Source organism: Strix uralensis, chromosome 2 (assembly GCF_047716275.1).
Source record: "Strix uralensis isolate ZFMK-TIS-50842 chromosome 2, bStrUra1, whole genome shotgun sequence".
Lineage (NCBI taxonomy): Eukaryota > Metazoa > Chordata > Aves > Strigiformes > Strigidae > Strix > Strix uralensis.
The window spans coordinates 109,488,957-109,513,221 of NC_133973.1; the positions used below are offsets into that span (position 1 = coordinate 109,488,957).

General features: G+C 38.2%; 1 protein-coding gene across 1 annotated transcript in view; it reads right to left on the minus strand.

Annotated features, from left to right (window-relative positions):
- Positions 1-676: 676 nt before the first annotated feature.
- FREM2 (FRAS1 related extracellular matrix 2) overlaps positions 677-24,265 on the minus strand; it is a 147,086-nt gene continuing 123,497 nt past the window's right edge. The window contains exons 17-24 of the mRNA XM_074859783.1: positions 17,851-18,043; positions 15,453-15,557; positions 14,166-14,293; positions 13,938-14,072; positions 8,960-9,086; positions 7,410-7,597; positions 6,347-6,493; positions 677-4,670 (exon numbers count right to left, since the gene is read on the minus strand). Coding sequence (XP_074715884.1) covers positions 4,158-4,670; positions 6,347-6,493; positions 7,410-7,597; positions 8,960-9,086; positions 13,938-14,072; positions 14,166-14,293; positions 15,453-15,557; positions 17,851-18,043 — 1,536 coding nt within the window. The 3' untranslated portion in view covers positions 677-4,157. The remainder of the gene's footprint in view (positions 4,671-6,346; positions 6,494-7,409; positions 7,598-8,959; positions 9,087-13,937; positions 14,073-14,165; positions 14,294-15,452; positions 15,558-17,850; positions 18,044-24,265) is intronic.

Sequence of the window (24,265 nt, forward strand, 5' to 3'; positions counted from 1 at the left end):
GACAGCTCGGCTCAGTCTAAGTAACTGCTAAGAGTGTAATTCACAGGAGCAAGTTTAGGTAGCGGAAGGGAAAAGACATAGCAAAGCAGGAATCACTGCCTGATAGTTTATCCTTCCTTATGGCAGTTGGTAAATATACTGTGTCACTCGTGTAACTAGCCATCAAGTATAGCCTTTCTGACAGTGAAAGAGGGGGGTGCTTGCTTAAGTTCACACAGAGATCAGAAGCCAGTGCCGGCCAGTTTACAAAGGGTGGAGCAAGAGGGGAAAGGTTCAGAGTTGCTTTTTCTTTCTTGATTGTAGTATGTGCATATAGATATATATAAAGAACCAGTTTCACTGCGTCTACATCTCACGTATTTCTAACCCGATTCTTCTGCCGCTGGGAAAAAAATCTAATGAGCTGGCACAAGAAACAACTGACAGCAACATCAGCGCTGCAGGAACAAGAGAACTGCTTCCTGCAGACTCACCTTCACTTGTCAATGAGTCTAGTACAATAAACACTGCCAGCACACAGCAATGTGGCAATCCAACCTACAAAGATCTTGCAGATATCTAGAGATGTCTGATGTGCTAGAATTGAAAGAAAAATCCCTATCTGAGCCATGAGTGCAACAGCAATGATCAAAAAACAACCCCTGTGCTGAACATTTCATGAGCAGGAAACAATCAGTTCAGGCACAAAGCAGTGAGATTTATTGCAAACACAGTAGTAAGTTTATGTTCTTCCATCAATGTGACAAATTATTTTTTCTTAACACTGCATTACTGACCCCTCTCCTCAGTGTGATATTCATACACAAATTTTAGATCAGTAACCAAAACAGAAGTAGTTTTATTTTTCTCCTGATACAAATGCCAAATATCACAGTCATAGACATAAGCAAAAAATTGTTCCAAATAAATATGCATGGAAAGATTTTTGACAGATTGATAACAAATTTAAACATAGTAATTATCGTATAAATGGTTTAACAAATGGTATTACTGCTAGCAGAATAAGCATCTCCAGGGAAAAGAGGATTGAATACATAATCTGGAAATAGATTAAATATATATATAAAATATACTCAGCTTATTGCATGGATACATAAATATTAATATATTTGTGCACATAACTGGGAATGAGGCACTTATTCAGGTTAGTATAAACAAGGCCACTTGTTAAGTAGAAGGGAAAATGTTAATAAGCCTCCAAAACATGTTGCTGAAATCTAAAACCTTGAAGCCATAATAAAAAAGGCACGCTGTTACAGATGTATTTATAGTTCACTGAATTGTAAGAAATCCAGTTGCTTGAGAATGGGACAAATCCACCAGGCCTTACTGAAAACATTGGGATTTTCTTCCCAGGCAGAGGACTTCGATATCTGACTCATGAATCTCACTCATGCTTGTCCAGCTTTTCAGTGTTTGCTTTGTGTTTTTCTTTGTTATCACGAGTTTGCACTATTATTTTATATATTCTTAGAAAAACATTAGTCTGATAATCCCCATCAACCTAAACATTTTACAAAGTTGTAATAAGATGCTCTTCAAAGCAGTGATCAAGTTGTTTATGGGGCTAAATATCTTGCTTGTAGAACACATGTTTTTTGATGTGATTTTACAAAAAGATATAATAATTAAAAAAAGATTTTGCCTGCAAACAACTTCAATGATATTTAAGTCTGTTAAAAATTCAAAAGCAGAAAAATAACTCTACTGATAAACACCTAATTTCTGTATTTTATAGATATTTTTTAAAAAAGATCTTCTCTGCTTATACAAACCAGGCATTTTATAAATATTAAAATGTTCTATTATTTACATGTGTCCCATTTTACTGTAGAATCATTAACTGCTATTATCCAAACATGCAGGTTCTAGGAGACAAGTTCTGCGTTTCTTATTATCATAGTGATTTCACATATAGGCACAAAGGCAAATTTGATCTCAGGTTACCCTCTCAATTTAGTTATGAACTTAAACTAAATATAAAAGTATCTGTGGGTTAAGTCTTTGCTCAATCTTGCACACACAATACATGAATCACAAAACCAGGAACTTCATTAAAAGAGTAAATTAATGTCAGGTGACTAGGGAAAAGGTCTAATGCACTGGGCATGTCCTGTGGATAATTGTTTCAGGCTAGAACTCAAATAAATTAAAACAAAAGATGACTGCATGATTTTAGTAATGGAGTTTGACTGTTAGGTTGCTGCAAACATCCTTCAATTAAGCAGTCTGAATCACAGTCTTCAGAAAACCTAGAAAAGGTAGGACAGATTCTGATCTGATTCATTTGGTGAAAAACTGATGAAACCGTATTAAATGAGTCAAGTCATAACAATATAAATCTAGAGCAAGAGATATCAACATGAGTCCCTCTGTGGGCATATTCACACTGCGCCATGAATCATAACACAGATATTCCTAGGCAAGTAGTCCTCAATGTTTCTCAGTCTTTATGGCTCAGAGGACGATTGTGCAGAATTACTAGGTCAGGTCTATCTGTGTTGACAGAGCACCACAGCCAGGCCAGGAAGTCTTGTAGATGGATTTTTTAGTTCAGAGGCAGCATTGTGTCCTTGCAGCCAGGCTGCTTTCAAGTTGGATTCTGCTCAGCTAACGCAGATCTCTGCAGCATGGTTCCCAGAATACAAAATGCCAAGTGTACTGCAGCTAAAGATAGTTTGGGGGCTGCCCACACCCACCACCACAAGATGGTGGAAGGAACAGGTATTTCAAGGCAACAATCTCAATGGCCTGATTCGGATTTTATATACTTTATATACTTTATATACTTTAACTCCATTGACTTGAAAGGACTTTCTTGTATATAACGCTAGTTGTGACAAATGGGACAATCTGTCCTGAAGGTTACATAGCTTTCATAGCCAAGCATTTGGCAGGATATCTTTGGGACAGAGCAGGTCCTGTCTGGATAAGAACTGACATGGGATACTGCTGATCCAAACTTCTGTGGAACATCATGCTGTCATGTTACCCAAATCAAGAACGCTGAGAGAAAATTAGAATTACTCTTGCAAAAGTAGTCACTTGTTAAAAAATGCCCAACAATGACCCAGCATGTTTGTCAAGATGTGTTGTGATTATACAGTAATAAATACTACTTGATTCAATCAAATGTTAATTTCTACTTCACTTTGTTGCCATTTAATAAGGCAACTGACAATCACATGCTGGATTCAGTATCATGATTCCTAGGCTCAGTTCAGGCAGAACCTTGTCCTCTGCATTTTGAATTTAACTCTATCATCTTCTCTAGGTACTGAAATACCAATGCTTGCATTTCCCAGCAGTGGATATGCACTAACAAATATAATTTACCTTACAACACTTCCATGATCCATTATAAACTTAAGAGGACATAAGCATCCAGTTTCTGTGAATAACAAAATTCTTTCTGGATTTGTTGCATTCTTTGGCTTTACATAAACATAAATAAGGAAAAAAATTCTCAGATTAAATATCTGAATAGGAATTTGCAGAAAAGAGTATATATTGTATTCTGTGACATGCAACTGTCCTCAATGTTATGCTGTCTAATCTAGCTGTTTTTTGGAAAAGTTCAGTTACACGTAAGTAAAAAAAATAAAAATAAATCACTGGTACAGCTTAAGTGAAGTTAAAAGCTTATAGGAGGGAGGATTCATGCCTAAGGCATTTCATCACCCTTCAGACTAATTGTAGACATTGAGTTCTTTGTGAGAAACAGTACAAAATTTAACTGAAGAGTGTAAGGACTCCTCCTCTCAAGTATTCTCTGTTTCCAAAAAAACAGATTTCCTCTCTTATTGCAGACAGGATATATAGCACCTTTGGATAGTTTCTTCTACTTTATTGAAATGTCAGAAAATACAAAAACAAAACAAAAATGTCTCCCTTACAATGCAGTTCCTTGAATTGCTGCTTAAGATTAGTGCATGATATAGGGACATCAGATTTCGTGCAAAGTGGAAGATTTGGTATGGATTCTTCTATTGTTGATAATGGCAGCAAGAGTTCAGAATAAAAAATTTCAAGTACACCTAGAAGCATGTGAACTCTTTATTCCTCATGAGTCACCATGATCTGCTGCTAACAAAGTGCAGTTCAAGTTTTTTTTGAGGCACTCTGGAGACTCAGGCTTGAATCCTGTGGTCTTGGAATCAAACCTCTGAGCTGTCACTGGTGTAATTATACGGTAGCATCATTGGTTCATTGCTGCCCGACTCCTTTGTGGCTTCCTTCTTCTCAGAATTTTGTTTCCATTTTAGAAGCAAAATGATGATTGCAATTAAACAGATGGCAAGGAAAATGGCAGCAGCTCCACCAATGATTGTGACTACACTGACCCCTGCACTTTGGTTATTCAGTTCCCTGGGGAGAACGCCATTGACTGCAATCTCCCTTTGAGGAACCTGTTTCTTGCTGGTGCGATCTAGCGCTATGTGCTGTATGTTTGTTCCTCGGTCATTTTCTACTCCAATGTCTTTTGCAAGTTCTGGGTCCTGCTCAGCTCCCCTCTTGTGACGTCTCTGTGTCGATGCTCCTGGGCTCCCACCACTAAAGAGTGAGTGGTACTGGTGCTCCACGCTTCTTTTGCCGATTCCACGGTTAGCATTCTCTTTTGAACGTACAGTGTAGATTGTATGGACGTACCACTCCCTACCCAAAGACACCTAGAAAGACACAATTTTTTGTATTTCAACACAGACGTACACAATTGGGACAGCACTATACACAGAGGAAATCAATCATTGTTCTGAATTGATTGCCTGGACAAGTACTTTCAAATCACGCACAGATAAGCCCTCACTGTGTGCCAATGAGCACCAGAGGAACCACGTTTTCTACCAAAGTTTTAAGGTGGGGTGGTCTCCATTCCTCTCCGTGGCCAGACTCTGTGGTTATCAGGTTGATGAAGAAGCACAGCCTTGGCACTTTTTTTTTGTACTGTTAGTACCAATGGTCATACAAAGAACCTCAGCTGTAGACAGACCACAGAAGAGGACCTTCCAGGCCCAACCTGCCAGCTGACTAGGCCCTGGCTGTGGCTTTATTTCCATCCTAACATAAGAAAACAGTTTTTTACTGTGAGGACAGTTGAACATTGGAACAGGGAGGCTGTGGAGTCTCCATCCTTGGAGATATTCAAAATCCAACTGGACATGGCCCTGGGCAACCTGCTCTAGGTGACCCTGCTTTGAGCAGTGGGTTGCAACAGACAACCTCCAGGGGTCCCTGACAACCTCATCCATTCTGTGATTGCGTGATTCCCTGAAGTCTGCATGAGATGATGCTATCTTCCTTGAATTTGTCTTATATTTTCTGGATACATAATAGATTTGGCCTCCACAAGGTCCAGTAGATTTGTCTGAATACTGTCTTAAAGCTACTGGCTGATAATTTCAGTGGTTGCAGCCAAGTTTTGTTATGTGAGGAATAATACATTTTCTATTTTACTCTTGTTTTTCCAAGTCTTTCTCAGGATATACTGTTGTTTCTTCATGTTCTCATTCTTTTGACAGAATGAGGACCAAAAACCACTGCATTATTGGAAATGGATTCTTCATATAAAAAATGAGATTTCATTTTCATGGGGGGCAGATTATGAAACCCTTTTTATAATGGTAAGTAAGCTGTTCTGTTAAATATTCCATTGGTTACAGTGTGACCTTTAATACTAAGTGCTCAGGCATAGGATTAGAATCTCCTCAACATTTTTTCCTACTAATTTGTACACTTGAGTTTTGCACATAGTTTTGCAAATACTAAAGAAATAACGAAGAGACAACTCCTGGCTAGGTTATATAGATCAAAGGGATGAACACACACAGCTGAGGGATTATATTTAATTAAGAAGCAGTTGCACCCTTTAGTTGTCAATTTCTAGGCTTTCCAGTGCTTAGATGTTTCACAATGTGCAAGTTTGCAAGGAAAGAATTGCACAGAAAATGCTGAATATCAACTAGATTTTGATGAAGTTCACTATAAATGCTTACAATTCTTTTACTTTTCGTCTTTGACAAGTGAGATGGGAAGCAATAAAATAATGCTGTGTAACAACAAACTTATCAAGTTCTTAGAAGAAATGCATAAGATAATTTGTATAATTTCTGGATAGACTGTGGAATTAAGCAAGAGAAAAGCATAGTATCCCCACGGAAATCTTTTAATAAGCACTCCAAATTTTATATCTAGAAATTTTTAAGCATTTATAGTCCTGTTTGACTGTCACTGGAGTCAGAATAAATCTTTCTATTGGCTTCAATATGACTTACTGTTAACAACATTTCTTGTGCAAGTATTTCTTTCTTGGTTCAGTACTCTTGCTAATAAGATACAGAAATCATACCTGAAATAGAGGAGTTGAGTCTACTTTAAATCCATCAGAGCCTGGCTGTTTAACTAACGGAATTGCTTCAGGATCATCTATTGCAAGCTTTGCATTAAAAAGCACATTTCCAAAGCTTGTGGCTTGCGTCTCTGGCTGAGCTTTGTCCTACATAGTCATGGAGGAAAAAAAGTTTGTAAAACACAGATTCTTTTTTTTCTAGGAAAAACAGTTCTAATATTTATACTCAATGTATAAATTGTGTAATTTATACATGTTATTTTATGCAATCCAGAGTAATATCAAGACAAAAGACATGAGAAGCAGTTGTGGTCACATCTGACTTGTACTAACTCCTATTTAATCTCTTGCCTGAAGACATTTTTGTTGAAATACAAGGGGGAAACACTAGAGAACAACCACAGCTACATTTCTAAAATAAAAAAAGATACATAAATGTGGTCTGAAATGAAAGTAAGAAGTCTATTTCCTATTTTAAAGAAGCAACCTTTCATTTCTATTAACAGACATTCAGCTAAATTAGTTTAGATAATTAGATAATCATCTTACTTAAAGTTAACTCTTTAAAAGTTGGGCATCAGGTCTGTAGTCATCTAGGTTTATTCAATAATTATTTTCAGAAGGGAAAGGATCTCAGATATTCTAAGCTTTAGAGGCATCTCTTTTTCCCTATTGACTACAGAGGCAACCTGGATGACTAACTTTACATTATACAATACATTTTGGATAGCTAAAGATGCAACAAATTCCAATCCTTAACTTGCAATTCTCCTAAGACTCCCTCTATGGTCAGTGGTTATAGACAATGCAGAGAAAAAGCCTATCTTGGGATTCTAACTTAGGTCAAACTCTAAATGATGAGTGTTCCCAGAAAGATTAAGAATGGAACCAGGAGGGAGAAAGGTAAGATACTGCCTTCATCAGTTCATGCTAGCCTGCAGCTCGAGTCAAAAATTTGGTGTCATTGAGAACATTTTAAAGAACAGTTGGCTTTGAATAAAAAAGAAGTTAGAACAAGCATTAAAAATATGTATGTACATCCTCCCAGAATAAGAATACTTACCACAATCTTAAACCTGTACAGAAGGGATGAAGAATCAGCAAGGCACCCATATTCAGTGTTGGATGGATTATATTTGGGTACATATCCATCAGCTCCTGTGCACAGGAAAACTTTCTCGATGCTACAGTAGAAGGAATCGCCCAAATTCTGCACTGGATCCACCATCACCCGACCATATATGGTATCACCTGTAAACATGCAGGCAGTTCACATTCTATTACACTGGAACACTGAGCACAGTGCTGAGGCTAAGTTAATAAACCTAGTCAAGAAGCTTAGTGAAGTGTAATGTAACTATATCCAAAGACACCTTGCCACCCAGCTTCCTCCACAGGGAAAGGCTGTGCACGGCCGTTGTCAAAGGCCATGCACACTCTTCCATGCACTCTGGGCCACATAATAGCAGTAGGAGGCCACTTACTGTTGCTATAACCCGAACCAGTTCAAGGACTGCTTTAATTCTGGGCTATACTTGGGCTTTCACATTAAAAAAGTGACTTAAATATTATGTATTCCTCTGCACCAGAACAGGTGTAGAGTTTTGGCCTCCTGACACTGCGCTTTGTTGAAGACGTGCTCTTTTTTATGTTAGTAGAATCCTGTTCAGGCTGCATAAGAGTTTACTTATACTTGGTAAGACTGGCATACTGTACAAGTGAAATGAACATTATGAAAAGTCACTGAGACATTTTCCGAGACTTGGCTCCCTAGCATGTGATTGCATTTCAGCTCTCTGATAATGTTTAAGATAAGACATGCTTGCCAGGCCTGTACAAATAACCTGGGCCATTGCTACACAGGCAAGAAAAGCATACTGTGTGCAGTGGTCAGATACATATGATAGAAAGTGGTTAGGAAGATTGAGAATCTGGAGAAGGAAAGGAGAAATGTTGCGTTGCTTTTACAACAATGTGGAGCAACTACAGACTTTGAGAGAGGGAGACCAGGCACCTGCTGTTCAAGAGACTGTGCAAATACATCACAAAAGACAGTCATGTATTCAAGGTTCTGGAACTCTAATAAACAGGCAAAAGAGACACATGAGGAAAGCCTGAGAAAGTGACTGCTTAGGTCCACCGACAGATGTATCAATTGAATCAATCATCTCACCCCCAGCGTACTCAGTGGAGGACAGGGGGAAGGGAGAAAGCCTTGATGCTGTGCAAGTACAGCAGCCAAAACATTGGCATGTTATCAACACTGTTTTAGCCACAGATGCAAAGCACAGCACTGTAGTGGCCAGACCGGGTACACTCACCCACAACAAAAAGACTGTAATATTCACTTATCAACTAGGAATGTTCTTAATATCAGCCAATGTTTATAAAGTGCTCAGCTTATGAGAAATGGCACCAGTACTGTAACCCTCATAAATAAGTTTCAGGGCAGATTGTCCAACAGCTCTGATGTAAACTGCCAGGTAGGAAAGGCAAATGCAAAAGAACACAAGCAGCAAGCCCAATCCCTTACTCCTATCTTGTTTTGACTGAAACAGGATCACGATAGTGTAGAATACATATTAAATGTGCATGATTTGTGCACAATTATACCTTCTGAGAAAGCAACATCACTTTCTTGCCCAAAGCCCATTGAGCCATCAGATAGCCACAGTGTCTTTTTGGAGAGGAGGAACATCTGGGTATTCAAGCTGAACTCAGCAGCCACTGGGTCACTGACCTAAAACACAAAAACATAAGGCTCTTCAACAAGTATCCTTTAACGACTCTTAAAACACAGTGTGATCTTCTCCCAGTGTACGTTATTTATCAGTTCCATACATCTACATGCAATAATACAGTTTAACCCAAAAGATTTCTTTGTACTAGACATATATTGCTATATATTTTACATGCATATGACCTTTGGCTTATCGGCCTCTGTGATATTTGATAGGATTCTAGGTTAGTTTCTTCCCACCACATTTTTCCAAATCCCAGCCAAGAAGGTGCCCAGAGCAACTTATGTGTGGGGGTAACATGAGGAAAATATTTCCCTCAATAACTTGTCTCTCTCTGACTCATCACAGCCTGTTTTCTCTATCCCATTTTCATTCTTACACCCAAGTCCCGCCTCTGCTTCTGATCTTCTGCCAATTACTTGAAAGTACACATTGCTGAGGATTTATTTGCAACTATCAGTTCTTCTGATGTGCTGCAGGGTATCAGATCACGCATGTGAAAATGCACCTAACCATTTGAACATCTTTTTATGCTAATATTTATCTTTTTACATTTGACATAGTTATCTATGGTTCTTCCTTGATTACAAGAATGAAATAAACCAATACTATCAGCAGCAGGTTCTCACTGAGCCTTGTAACAAGTTTGAAGGCAAACTATACAGGGACATGGCATAACAAAAGGGAAATAAAATATTGAACAGAAGAATTGGGGAGAACCCAAAGTTCAAAAAGATGCAGTGTACCTGAGGAAACAATGTGGAAGATGCACACATTAAAAAAAAAAAAAAAAAAGAAAAAAGAACAAGAGGCCACTAAACAAATAAAAAAATGCTAACATATGTATGTGTATTTATGTATATATATGTATATGTGTGTAAAGGCAGGAAGGAAAACAGAAAGAAAACATTCTTGCTGGCTCATGGACAAGGGGCTGATGGAAACAGATATAACAATATCAACGGAAACTACTGCTGGAAGTTATACAGCTGACACATTTATTCTTCTTCAAATCCTTTTTTCACAGTAGAGTCCCAAAACTATCAAAGCAACAGGATTTGGCAAGAAGAATGTATAGCTGAAATATTTTCATAAACCCACTGCTACTCTTCAGAAAGAGGAACCCTATCCCCATAGAATTTTCACAGAAATAATAATTGAAAAAATAATTTCCATTTTCTTGGAATGATTCCTTCTAAATGCCTGGGATTCAGGCTGTTGGACTGCAGTCCCACAGCTTCAAATACCTGACTGGCACAACTGGTTTCCAGCTGTGGTTCTGAAAGAGAATGAAGCATGGCCTCATCAAGCTCTTCCTGGGTAGAGTAAAAGTCCACTGAATAGGAAACAAGAAGTGTGTATTCAGCTAAAGGCACTGGACTTCAGCCACACAGTTTACAACAATGGTAAGAGCAGTGGCCTGGGGAAATACTATGAATATAGGTATGAATACATCTCTTAGGCATCCAGGCATCCTATTTTATGTTACTATTTTTATTTCAGTTTTATGTGTAAGTCTTAGTGCTGCCAGTGGCTGACATGTAGCTATTATTTATGACTGTAGTTTAAATGTAATTATTTTCATGTGCATTTGAGGCATTTTAAACAAGAGTTCTTAAAAAAATAATCTGTGAGGATCTTCTGGGTGAGAAGAGTACTGTCAATTTATTCTACCTATTTGCCATGCCCATTAACTCTGCATATGGTGGCAGTGCAGATCACTCGTGGTAGACATCCCCACCTCCATGGGACCAAAGCTCATGAGATACTTGGTAACTCAAGAAGCAGAGAGCTCTTCAGATCGGTCCATCCCAGGGCAGCAAGTATCCTAATTATGGAAGTGTTTCTGTCAGGAAATAGTCATGTACATTTAAAGAAAGGGGATGCTGAAAGGACTAGGATAAAACAGAGCTTGGAAGCTGAATATTGTTCATGTTCAGGAAATCCCAGAGTGAGACAGTGGTAATACAATCCTCACTAGTGTTCCAGGCTACCTGCTTCCCTCTTCAGGGGCCACAGAGAGAGGAAAAAAGGAGATGGGCAGATAAAGAAGGAAATGTTGAATCAAAATCTCCAGAGGGGAAACACCAAATATATTGTCTTCTCGATATTTGATTCTTCAAATGGTCCCTCACTCATGAACAGTGAAAACAATTGTGAAGGGAATTAGAACAAAAAGTTTCCAAGAAAATGAAAAATCACAGATTAAAAAGCCAAAGAAGATAATTCAGACCAGCAGCTGGAGCACTAGACTAAGAATTGGGAGAAACAGCCCCTGTCCTGCCCCATGGGTGCTGAGCCATCCTGTCTAGACCATGCTTTTGCCAGAAAGCTTGGACCAGATGATTCTTGACATCCCTCCCAACCTTGTTCTATGATTCCATAATTCTATGATCATTTCATCATTAGACTTTACAGTCAAAGTCATTTTGGTCCAGTTGTGACACCTGCACTCACTGACTTCACAGAATCGTAGAATGGTTTGGGTTGGAGGGCACCTTTAAAGATCATCTAGCCCAACTTCTCTGACATGGGCAGGGACACAAAACCTGGCTTTGAACACTTCCAGGAAGGGGGCATCCACAGCTTCTCTGGACAACTTGTTTCAGTGTCTCACCACCCTCATTGTAAAAAATTTCTTCCTTATGTCCAATCTAAATCTATCCTCTTTCAGTTGCTCCTTGCCCTGTCACTACAACCCTTGGTAAAAAGTCTCCCTCTGTCTTTCTTATAAGCCCCCTTTATATATTGGGAGGCTGCAATAAGGTCTTCTTCACTCTTTCTCTCTTCCGGGATGAAAAGCCCCAACTCTCAGCCTTTTTTTCACAGGAGAGCCGTTCCAGCCCTCCGATCATTTTGTGGCCCTCCTCTGGACCCACTCTAACAGATCCATTTCTTTCTTGCACTGGGGACCCCAGGACTGGATGCAGTGGGCCTGTGCAAGATATCAGGTGTTTCCTAGTCTAAGTCCCTTCCCACTCACTTCTCTGTCTTTTGTTTCTTATTTCTAAAACAATGGATAGCAATGCTTACTCATTTTTGCAGAATGATTAGAAAATCTTAGAGGTAAAGTGCTAGATACTGCCTATTGAATTTGTGTTACTGTACTGCTGCTAATTGCTGCTTTTTTGGGACCTGTTTTAAGTCCAGATAGTCTTTCAATCTATGATCAAAGGGAACAATATCACGGGCCACATAATTTCCTGAATTCCTTTTACTATGAGTATCTCAAGAAAAAGAGCTGGTCTTGGTTTGAAAATTGCTGGTGATGGGGGACTAACTGGCCACAGTCCTTGGTGATTACGATACCATTGTAATTTTGTACCTTATCCCTACTTTGAATTGATGTATCTGAAACTTCCATATACTGTATTGTTCAAGCTTTATCTGATATAATGACCCCTATAGTATCCATTTATTTATTCCAAAGCATTTCTGAGTCATAGTTCTTAATTCTTTGTCATAAGCTTCTTCCAGGTAAGAGTTAGGTCTCTCCCTAGGCTACTGAGCCTATTTTGCAATGATTTTTGCAGCTCTTTTGCGTTTTCTTTGAATTAGCAATGTCTTCTGGTTTATACTAGAACCAGACACAAGCTGTGGTTTAGCACTGCTGTGAATTGCTTTAGCGTTCCTAGAAGCAGGTTAGAAATGCCAGACAAAAGATGAAGTACTGGACAAGTATAAATTCCCCTCACCCCCTCCATTCAAACTTTTTCAAAATGTTTTGCTGGTTAACTCTAAGAAGGCAGGTTTCATGTCAGATCATGTATCATCTCTCGGCTTCACCAGGACTTAATGCCATATCAGGAGTCATCTATTCTCCCATAGCTGGCATAATGTCAATTGAAAGCATAAAGACTGCATACATTCCCTTGTGTACTCTGGCTCATTCAACAGAAAAATGATTGTGTATTCCTGACTGATCCGGATCTGATTTATACTGTAAGCTGATTTAATAGCATACATCTATACTATTAATGAGCATGAAACCACCGCCACACTGTTCCAGTATTAGTTGTATTGGCTCCAAATAACAGAAATTATATCACTTCCTCCTTACACATCCCAAGGTCATGCAAGCCCTTTTGATAACCCTGTAAACTGGCAGTTTATGTTCTGATAACTATCCCACATGACCCCCAGATTTTTTTCAGTAAGTACTTTCTACAGCGGAGTCCATTTCTCCATATTTTGTTCCCAGGAACAGAGCTTTACAGCTGGATCTCATGAAAGGTATGCTGTTTGCCTGTTCCCATGTTCCCATATGATCCATATTGCTATGGGTAGGATTTGTCTCACTCACTTTTGTGAGCCTTAAAGCTAAGCGTTTTACCACTGTTGGCCATCTACACTTCCTCTACAGTCAGTGAAGGAAGTCCTACCTTAGGACTGAATGAATCTTCCTCTGAAGGTCCCCCTTTTAATACCAGAGACCTAGCTCTGATCTTTGTGACAGATGAAAACCTTCTGATAATAGTTTTATATTTTCCTAATTATATGATAAAACTATGTTATACCAAAGCCAACAGACAAGTAAAGAATTCTCAAAGGTTAGTTTATATCACAGTAACTATTCCCCAAACCAACGTCAATGAGCTTCCTATTGCCTATCAAAGACTGGCCATGCATTGAGGACAAAAAACCATTTGTGTTCCTATATTAGCCTTTCCCAGTTGGGTAAAACTGGTTAAACAGCAAGAGAGGAGTACGTGCTGTCCTACCAACTTAGGGATTGGTTTGCTTATAAGCAAGTAAATTCAGTTTCTAGCACTACCATTACAAGACCAACAAAGACAATTTGGGAATCAAACTAAAAAGGAAACACAACGAAGGTATCATTGGAGTGGTACCTGCTGGAATCGGATATCCAGATCAAAAGTGATTGGCTCTCTAGGATTGCAGATCACTGGTAGGCTGTATTCCTGATGTGGAGCAGTGGTGCAAGCTATCAGCTTCACGGTGTACATTCCAGAATAGTCTCGAACCTGAAGAGAAAAAGAGAGAAAGAGTGCTGTTCCACCAACATCCTAACTAACAGGCTGGGGCAACAGAAGACACAGCGAAGGCTGAGGTTTTACCGCAAAATCTGAAACAAAGCTCCACTGCTGTACTGGCTGACTGTATGTTGTCTCACTTCGGATGAGGCTGAGGCTAAACGTCAGGCCCGGGTGATCGGCTGACATAACCATGGAAGTTATAGATGAAGCTAGAAATATGTCAAGAGACAGATTTGTCATCTTTAGGGTTTGACTGCAAAGTCTCAGAGCCTGAAAAACATTCCCAATAATTCATAAACCATAATGCCATAGTTGATGTTAATACCTTTACAGGGCACTGGGTTTTATTAACTGAAACTAACAAAATCAATTACAGTCAACACAGCTGGGTCCCCTTGATTCTTGTTCAAGTGTCTATTAAACAGTTGCTTTTGGGCTACACCATCAGAACTCTATGAAGATTAAATTTAGCAGACAGGCAAACAGCAAGAGTGGAATGGCAAAGATCTATAATCCCTCCTGTTTTAAACTCGGAATGTCAGCCCAGGGAACACAAATAATTTCTCTTAGCGATGTAACTCTTTCGGCTCTGCCTGATAGGCAAAACTTAACATGCTAGAGGACAGCTGAGAAAAAGTAGAAGCACTGCGAAGGAGTTTTATAGGTTAATAAAACTGAGTTAAAATAAGAGATTTCTTAAAATTATTTTTTCCCTTCTTATTATTGTTCAGAAATTTAATTTAGTTAGATAATCTTTTCCATGGCCGCCATTCATTTATGTCTGTAGACAGAGTCTTACACCTGTGATTATTCTGAGTAAAGGCAGTGGGGTTTAAACAGATTAAATTGCAGGATCAGGTCCTCAGCAATGACTAATTGAATGGCAGTGAGAACGTTTTATTAACAGAGTGATACAATGCTCATAAAAAACCTTTTCTTACTCTCTGAAAAAGGTCTAAATAACCTAAAAAGGCTTCAAGTTAGAAAAGAAATTTTAACACTATCTAAGTTCCTAGGGCAACATAAGTAAATAGCTAATCACAGCTTTTGGATTAAAAACAGATATATTTATAGATCCCTAGTGGACAGAATGGCCTAGATCTTCATCTTTCAAAAATCAGGCTCTTGATCAAGTGGGACTATCTGCTTTCCATCAGATACATGCATATTTCATTAAGCTTGACAATCTGAATACAAAGTCATCAATGACATGTAGGAAATATGAAATAGAGGAAAAATCCTTATCTGAAGAGCACAGTACATAAAAAATTCAGGTTTCAGTAGCAGAAATAAGAAAAATAAATAGTATAAAATTTGGGAGGGGTCTTTTTGGTTTTATAGTACTGGTAAAGTATAGATGAAGCTTACCAGGATGGGACATCACAAACAGACCATGAAATCGGGCTTCAGTCTTGAAGTTGACAACCAAGCGCCCCTCTTCACTAATACGCATACTGGTTGGGTACAGGGAACCTGGCAGTAGAAGCAAATTCACAAGGTTTTTTCCACTTGCAGATGTCAAAAAAAATCACACTCCTATGAGACACCAGCTCTACTCTTTCATTTCCCCTTGTCATGTCAGTTGTCTGGGAGGGGGCCTGCTTGTGCCTTTTGGGTTGACTCAAGATTTTCTCAAACAGGAATTTACACAGTGGGGCCTAGAGTTTTCACAATGCTTCAGCTTTCCAAAGCACATACAGAACCTCCCTGCAAAGTCAAGGATTTACATGTTATCATGGACCCACACAGTCACTCTAGTAGGCTGAGGAAAGTCCACAGCACAGTCTGTGCTGGTCTTCAGGCAACAGAATGGTCAGCTGCCAGGGAGTTCTATTGAAGGAAGAATACTTTTGTTTTCACCTGGTGTTAAATCTGAGTCTTATCAGTGAAAGCTGCTTCAGAGATACTCTTTATCAGTGCCTCCCTATCTATTGTCCCAAGGCACCCACCAGCATTTAGTTGTAGCAGTTGTTTGTGGCTTCCATGGCAATCTCCTCGAGGGTGCTTGAATCTGTGAACTCATTCTGACTGGCTTTGCATTAATGGTGATTTCTGGCATGAACCTGGCCCAAAACATGGGCCTAATGTTTCCTAATTTCAGGTTATAAGGTCTTGGTCATATGCCACAAGTGGTTTGTTGCTGTAGCTTGCAGCCAAGTCTCTTTTTCTCTAGAGTTCTGCAAAGCTTCAGAGTTCAGGCGTTTCTTCCAGTGCTCCCTTACAGAGAGCCAGTGATGTGCCACCATTCTGCTTGTCAGAAGCACGAAGGAAACAGGAATGTTCCTCCATGAATGTGTCATGGTACATTAGAAAGATATATATATATATGTGTGTGTGTATGAATTATAGCTTTAGAAGACCTTGACTGCTTTACAATTTTATGTAGAATTTATGTAGAACAATTATATGTATCCAGAAGTATAGAAATAAATTGGAAACTAGGTAACCCCTCCTTGCCCGGAAAAACAGCTGCTCATTGGACAAGACTGTGGAGTAAGAAAATACTGCCCAAATCAGATTGGGATATGTTGGGGGTCTACCCTCCACTACCTCACTGTGTTTATCATGTGTTTTGTGCTGGCTGTTTTCAAAGGGAGCCACCAGTGTTCAGCATCTCCAAAGACCTGGCCATCAGCTTCTTAAACAGAGAAATAAAAAATTAAAGCATCAAAGACAGGAAAACGGTGGTGTTAGATGTGCCACATAACTACAGAGACTGACGATTAGATCTGATTGTTATTCGGTGACTAGTACATCATACCATTTGTGGCACGTGGCTTATTCTTTAGGCATGGCATGACATGTGCATTCTTAATGCACTGTAGATTCCCCTTGCCACTCCTCATTTCCTGCTCTTAACATGAGCACAGAAATTGCATAGCAATGACTCCTGTAGGTCATATACAGAATTTGCAGAAACAAAATATGTTTTTCTGCTCACTGGAGTCCCGAAATTGTGTGAGTGTACATACATAATTATAGCCGGTGCCTGTATTCTACCTTAGGTTGGGGCAGATATGGAACACCTGAAGCTTAATGCTAGGAAAAACTAAGTAAATTTGTATAAATAGAACAAAGCAGCATATAGGTGTAACTATACATTTTAATCTTTCACAGACAACTGTATGTCACTATTTTTAAAAAATAAATTAACTTTTTGCAAAGGTAAATTCTGTAATGATAGAGTTTGATTTAGCGACTAATTATAGTCGCAAACATTCACTGACAGTATCTATGACATTTAAAGAATGTTTCACAGTTTACTACTCTAACACATAGGACAGGCTAGTATACCCATTATATATTTCTGTATCTTTTGAATGTTTCATAATTAATGTTTTCAAAATATCAAAAGTTTCTGAAACCGTACATTCAGGGCCAGAAGAAAATGGTATCACAGAAAAGTTTCTTTTTCATTAAAGTGAAAACATCTTGTGTGGTAACAGAATATGAATACATAGTGAACCTTGAGGTTCACTATGACAAATAAATGTGTTAAGTTTTGCATGTGTACTTAAAACATAGAAAGACAACTATCTTTCTTTGCAATAAAAGAACTGATGTCAACTTTACATGGTTTTCATAAACACCGCAGCAGAGAACTGCGAGTGCTAGAAAATGGCAGATTGTTTGCAACTAATAATAAATGATATACTTCTTTTTTTTTTTTTTTAGTATTTGAATGACTGAAAAATCATCCTACTGTGAGCAAATTACACTCTTAGTAACAGAACTCATGTTCGATGCAAAGAAATCCAAGACCCACCTTGGAGCTCTGCTTCAGGTGGGCTACCGATCCCATCCTTCCACAGGATGGCAGTGTCATACACAAAAGTCAGCCGGAGCTCCGACTGGAGGTCGAAATGCTGCCAGCCTCCCACACCCACCGGCGAGTGGAAAACATAAGAGACGTACAAGGGGACTCTCAGCGTGACATAGGACTGTACTAGGTTGAGAACCTATAAAAAGAAAAAATTACTTAGGTTAGTGGTCATGAAAGGTGGCATTGCACAGGTAATCCGAAACCAAGAGAAAGAGAAAACAGAACTTGAAATAACTATTGTGACTGAAACAAATTCTCTCATTTTGCAAATTACAGATGAAGGCGAACCACCACATTTCAATGGATTTCAGCTGAACTTACATCCCTTCATGTTCCATTTTTGTATTTCAAACTGAATATGTGTTCTGATAAAACATAAACCCCTCAATTTTGACACATCATTTTTGTTTAGTTTTTTTAAGTATGTAAAGAATATGCCTACAAATGAAGGCTTTAGGATTTTTTCAAATATCCTTTTGCATTTGCTCTATCCTTGTGCCTTAATCAACTCTTTTGCTTACATTCTTACAGTACTATCCTCTAAGAAGCTCTTCTGGAAGACCCTGAATTTGCTCAGACGTCATTGCAAGACTGAGTCCTTGGACTGTACTTAATCATCTCTGGAAATATTTCTTTCTTTGTGCATGGATAGTAGCTAACATACTGCATGCAAACACACAGATCATACTGTTTATCTCTGTCTGGAAGAAGTAAAAATAATATGCAAGTTGATATAGATTTAAAAATATACCCTTTAAGCATATATGGTACAAAACAATAGCACTGTATTTAATTATTATCAGAGAATTACATATTCTTTCTATATATTTTGATGAAAAAAGGCAAGAAGAACAGTGTCAGTAAACTGTCAGCTCTTAAGACAGCTCTTACAAGATACATGGATCCAAACCTTTCTGAAGCGACTTTGCATTTATGTTTTGTTACAAATACTTTTTCATTCACATCTCGTTGATTAGAAATGTGCAATCCAGATCCCTTTAGAACATTCTGGATTTTCTTAGGAAAACGTGGAAGAAAAGTCATTGAGATCATCTCCCAGTGGGAGACTTTTCAAAGGCATAAATGGTGTTGAACTCTCATTTACTTCCAATAGAAATTCCATATGTAAATGTGTACATCTGAACATTTCCCTGCAGTGATTACCTTACAAGCTTCTAGAGACTGTTTTGCACTATTAAAAATCCCCAACATACAAAGAACTTTACAAGTTGTGTAAAAATCAAACTGTTTCTGGGTTCACCCAGTGGCATGTCAGGGGGCTGAATGTCCATTACCTTACAGCTGCTTTACATTTCCAAATGCCAGACAAAACTTTTAGTAATACTATGAAATCACAGATATTCTGCCTGCACTGACTAAATACTCTGAACTAATTAAGGAGTTCATTATGGCAAATGTTCGTAGTTGCCACAACTCACTTTCACACGTGACACTCCTTGATCTACACACTGTGCTACCAAAACCATTTCCACTGATATTGTTTGCATTGTTCCATAATACATGCTAGCATTTAGATAGTAGACAGTCTGAAAACACACACTATCATGCAGTAAAGCAGCCTGGTAGGTAGTATGAGATGTTACAATTATAGATTATTTTGCATTTAATGCTTTGTTGGTTTTACATAAACACAATCAAGAACTTCTATTTGGAACAAAAAAAGGATTTTCTTCTCTATATCTATTGGATGACAAATAGAAGTTAGAAAATGCTATTATTCTTTAGTCCTATTTAAGTTGAAAATTTATCTTTGGGATACCCGCATGGATATCTGAGCAACTATTTCAGACATGGATTTGCTAAATTGGTCCAAATAACAACACAGAATTCTCACTTCTATAAAAAAAAATATAGCTATGATGCAACTATACAGTGCATTATGATTTGCCTTTAATTCAGGAGTAACCTTGAACATTTGTCATTTCCTGGAACAGTATCAAGAACTGAATACATTTGGTAGTATAACAAATGTATTACTATTGAAAAGTCATCCCAGACAAACTATGCTGGCTTCTCTCTGTGTGTTTTTGTTCTACAGTAAGAATTAGACTCTGAAGTCAAAGATCTGAAATCCAGTTTGCTTACGAGGAAGATACACAGGTATGTAGAAGAAGATTTAATAGATGTCCACTATCCTCTTGAAAAGAAGTATACATAATGCCTAATGATAATGTACCGGAGGACAGGAATATCACACAGGGAGAATTTAATGACCTTGAGGACTAGAATAATAGAAGTGAGATGAAATTCTATAGCATAAAGTATAAGGTAATAGAAACTAGTGACAGGGATTTCTGGTAGAAATGAAAGACATTGGTTAGAAACAATAGAAGGGAAAAAAATTTTTGGTATGTGAGTTGATCACACCGTAACTATGACCCTCCTACCCTCTCCATGTGATATGATCCTAAGATAAACTGAGGAATGGGGTGGAAATTAGAAGCATGCATGCCATTATACAGAGCACTAGTGAGAGCTGATCTGGAAGAGCTTTGATCATCCATGCTTGAAAAAGCCTAATTTGCATTGTAGACTGTAGAAAAAGAAATCAACATAATCACAGGAATGGCAAAACTGATGCAAAGAGACAAAAATAGCCAGGTTGTTTAGCCTAGTACAACAAAGCCTGAGAGGGAATAAGAATGGTCTCTATACATGTCAGGTGATGAACAATGGAGAAGGGCCACCGATGATGAAAGATGGTGCTGACATGGGAACAAGTGGGCATAAGATGGCCATGACAAATACAGCCTAGAAATCAGAAGAATTTCTAGCCCTCAGTGTGGTGGCATTCAACAAGAATAGTGAGGCCATGAAATCCTATTAGTTTTTAGATTAAGTTTACTAGTGTTGGAACCACATTATACAAAGTTAAGCCTGGACAGAGTGATCCACAAAACCCCTTCTATCTCAGTATCTTATGCCACCTCAAGTCAAAAAAACCCTTCTTTCAAAGCTTTCCTTGATTTTTACGTACAAGGAATCATTGGCTCTTCACATATGCTGTACATAAAGCGATCCATTAATGGGGTTTGTAAGCCACATTTTAGGGTTTTCTTGCCTCCATTCAATGGGAGCATAGTGTTAGTGAGCTCAACTCATTTGTACTGGTGGAAATCTAGCAGTAGGATCCCTTTGGGGCAAGTCTGCCTGAAACACTGCTCCTTTGCCATACATTACCACTGCTCTGTGGGAAAATGTGAAATCATGGTGCCAAAGAATTGTCTGCATTTCTAGGACTCTAGAATTAAAAAGGTTCTTCTCTTTTAGCAAAACCCTTAAGAGATGTCTGGGAAGCAGGGTTGCTTGCCCCAGCCTGGGAATTTATTCGTGTAGTTAGGGATGTCTATGTGCTTCCATTAGTACAGCTGCCCTTAGTGTGATTCATGGCATGTGGGGAGAGGAAGGAGTTCTTGCTAAACCAGCTGATTGAGTTTTTACACACACACCCCCTTCTTCAGGCACTCATGGATTTTCAGGTGTGGAGGAAAACCTACAATACTGATAGCCAGAGAACTACTGAATAAATAGTTCTCTCCCTCCTAACAGTAAAGTAAAACTTACAAGACCCTCTCCTTTCTTGCTGTAAAGGAAAATGCCACGAGGGGAAAACTGCCCCTTCTTCAGTAGGCAGAAAAGAAAAATCTCAAGGCATGATACATGAAATACAGAGGATCCTTTTGATATAATAAAACTAAAATAAAGAGGAAATTAACTGCAGAGGAAAACTGTGTCAGAGTAAGTGAGCAGAGCCCCCCAACAAATGAGTTGATGGAATGTGTTACACAGATGGAAGAGTCTTACTTCTCTAGCCCTCTTAATAATGCTGTTTAGGCAAACATGAGAAAACATTCTTTCCATTGAGTTATCTTTATTTCCCAGCACTGCCTGCAAAACCTATTGAAAGCAGCCAGCTGTTCATATTTTATCTCAATGTGACACTGATGAAACCAAAATGGTAACTTAGAGCTGTGTAAGTGTAGGATCAGCTTAACTGCTGTGGAGAGACAGAACAGGTGCATTATCTGTCTATGCATCCTATGCATAGGAGATTTTAGCAGTTGTACTGACAAAATTATATTCGTTAACATTAATTTTAAACAATAATAAGTGGATGTGACTTTTAGCCTTGTGATACCAGGAGAGAAATACAAACTACAGCTACACCTCAACTGAAGTGGGGAAATAGTGTGTAATACTCTGTGACAATGACAGGTCTGGAGAAGCTGAGAAAATAGAAGACAAAAATTGTTCCAAGCAGGGAACAGACTCTTACAGTTAATATCTGAAAAAATGTAAATCACAAATCATTCAAATAGTGGATCTCAAAATTCTTGTGTGTGAGGGAAGAACACCATTTATACTGGACATTGATATAAGAAGTAGAGTTTCATATATTTTCTTTTCAAGATCTATCACAGAGCATAAGGTCTATTTTTGAACAATGACAATTCCCATTTAAGACTTAGGAAATATTAATGAGAGTTTCTATAGGTGTTCTTCTTCTGTTGCCTGTTCTGATGTAAACTGTCAACCTTCATTATCTGAAAAAACACAATTAGTTTGAGAATCTGTTATGTAACAAGTTTTATTTAAAACAAAAAATATTTTCAGTTAAGGCTTTGGGGCATGGACTTTGTTCTACATTTATATTGTTTTATTTATCTGGCTTACATTTCCAGAGGGCAGAACTTGGCAGTGTGTGTGTGTGCACTGTTAGCACTGATAAAATCAGAATTAGAAGTTAGAAATAACACAAGTTCATGTTTTATATTGTATATCCCAATGAAACAAACTTTTAATGAAAATTGTATTTTTGTCCTGCAAATTACCCTAAGCCTCATTTTCTATTGCATTTACTTGCTGTGTCTGTGAATTTGAGTCACACAAGTTCAACAATGTTATCAATTAACTGTTTACACAATACCAATATGGTAAAGCTAAGATTTGGCCCCAAGAAGGCATGCAGCCAGGTAGGTTACAGGTGAAATGCAAAGCATGTTTGTTTAAAGAAGTCTGAATGGAGAGGAGAATGCAAGACAGCCTTGAAATGCCAGCTCCTTGAAAGATTTAACCTCTGACTTTGTTATACAGCCGGTGCATTAACTTTATAGTACAGTTTTTTCTTCACAGAGCTTACTAAATACATGTGTTTGCAGCTGGAAAAAAAAAAGGTTTGACTGTGAGCTTCCATGTCAAGGGAATACAAGTTGCAGGGTTTTCTTAAACTTGACTGTGGCAGCTGAACTGAACATAAAAAACTGAAAATAGACATTTCTGCCTATTTGCATTTTACAATATCTAGTGACATTTCCAGAAAAGCTGACTTTTCCCCTTAAAGCATGATTTTGGTAAAACTTGAACTAGTAAAACTTGAACTAGTAAAACTGGAAATATACTGTTCCGTGTAATAAAAAACCTCTGCAAGCTGCCTCATATAAGCTGTGGCAATACATTAGTGATTTTTAAATCTGTTTTCAGATGGGATTTTTAAACACTCAGTGCCATAACATGTGTAGCATAAATGTGAACTGAACATATTTTCAGGTTTGGCCAGAAATACTGTTTTTGTTAGAGAACAAAACAAACTGCTCAGCTGTACTCAAGTACAGTAGCTTCAAGGTATCAATCTGTATGTTCAAGTATTTTAATATATGTTCTACACCTTCTTGTTCCTGTCAAAGACTTGCTTAACTAGTTGTTAATAAAATTTGCTTGAATGGTAATTTCCCTGCTTCCTTACACCAAGTTTGGCAATGGACTGAAACAAGGGAAAGCAACATCCACACATAAATACTTGGCCAGAACTACACAGAAGCCTTCAGATGCCAAACTGTTTGACTACAGCAAACAGTTATAAGAGTAGGAAATGAGATCAAATGATACTTCACACTCTAACAAATAAGTCTAGGCCAACACTTCAATATATGCTTTACTAAAGGCTAGTCCCTTGCTTGGTTTTCACCGTTTCATTTTTAAATTTCCTTTCATGAATATCTGTCATTGTTCTAGCACCTGCATCTTGAGAATGTGAGATGTCTGTAGTACTTGACTCTTACAATGTCCCCATGAAGTAAAGTCCAACCTTTATTAATTACCTAACACAGGAAAACAACCCTCAGGTAGCTGAGTTCCACATTTTTAAGGCGTATACATATCCAAAGCAGACACTGAATTTTAGGCTGTGACTGCAGGTTATCCAAAAGCAAACTGTTGCTGCTAATCATCAAAGCTGACCCTAAATTTAACCAGAACAGAACTAGAATCCAAACGAATTAGTTCAATTTAAAGAGGAGTAGGTCTTTATTTTTAAATATAAGTTCCTTAAGCTGCACAT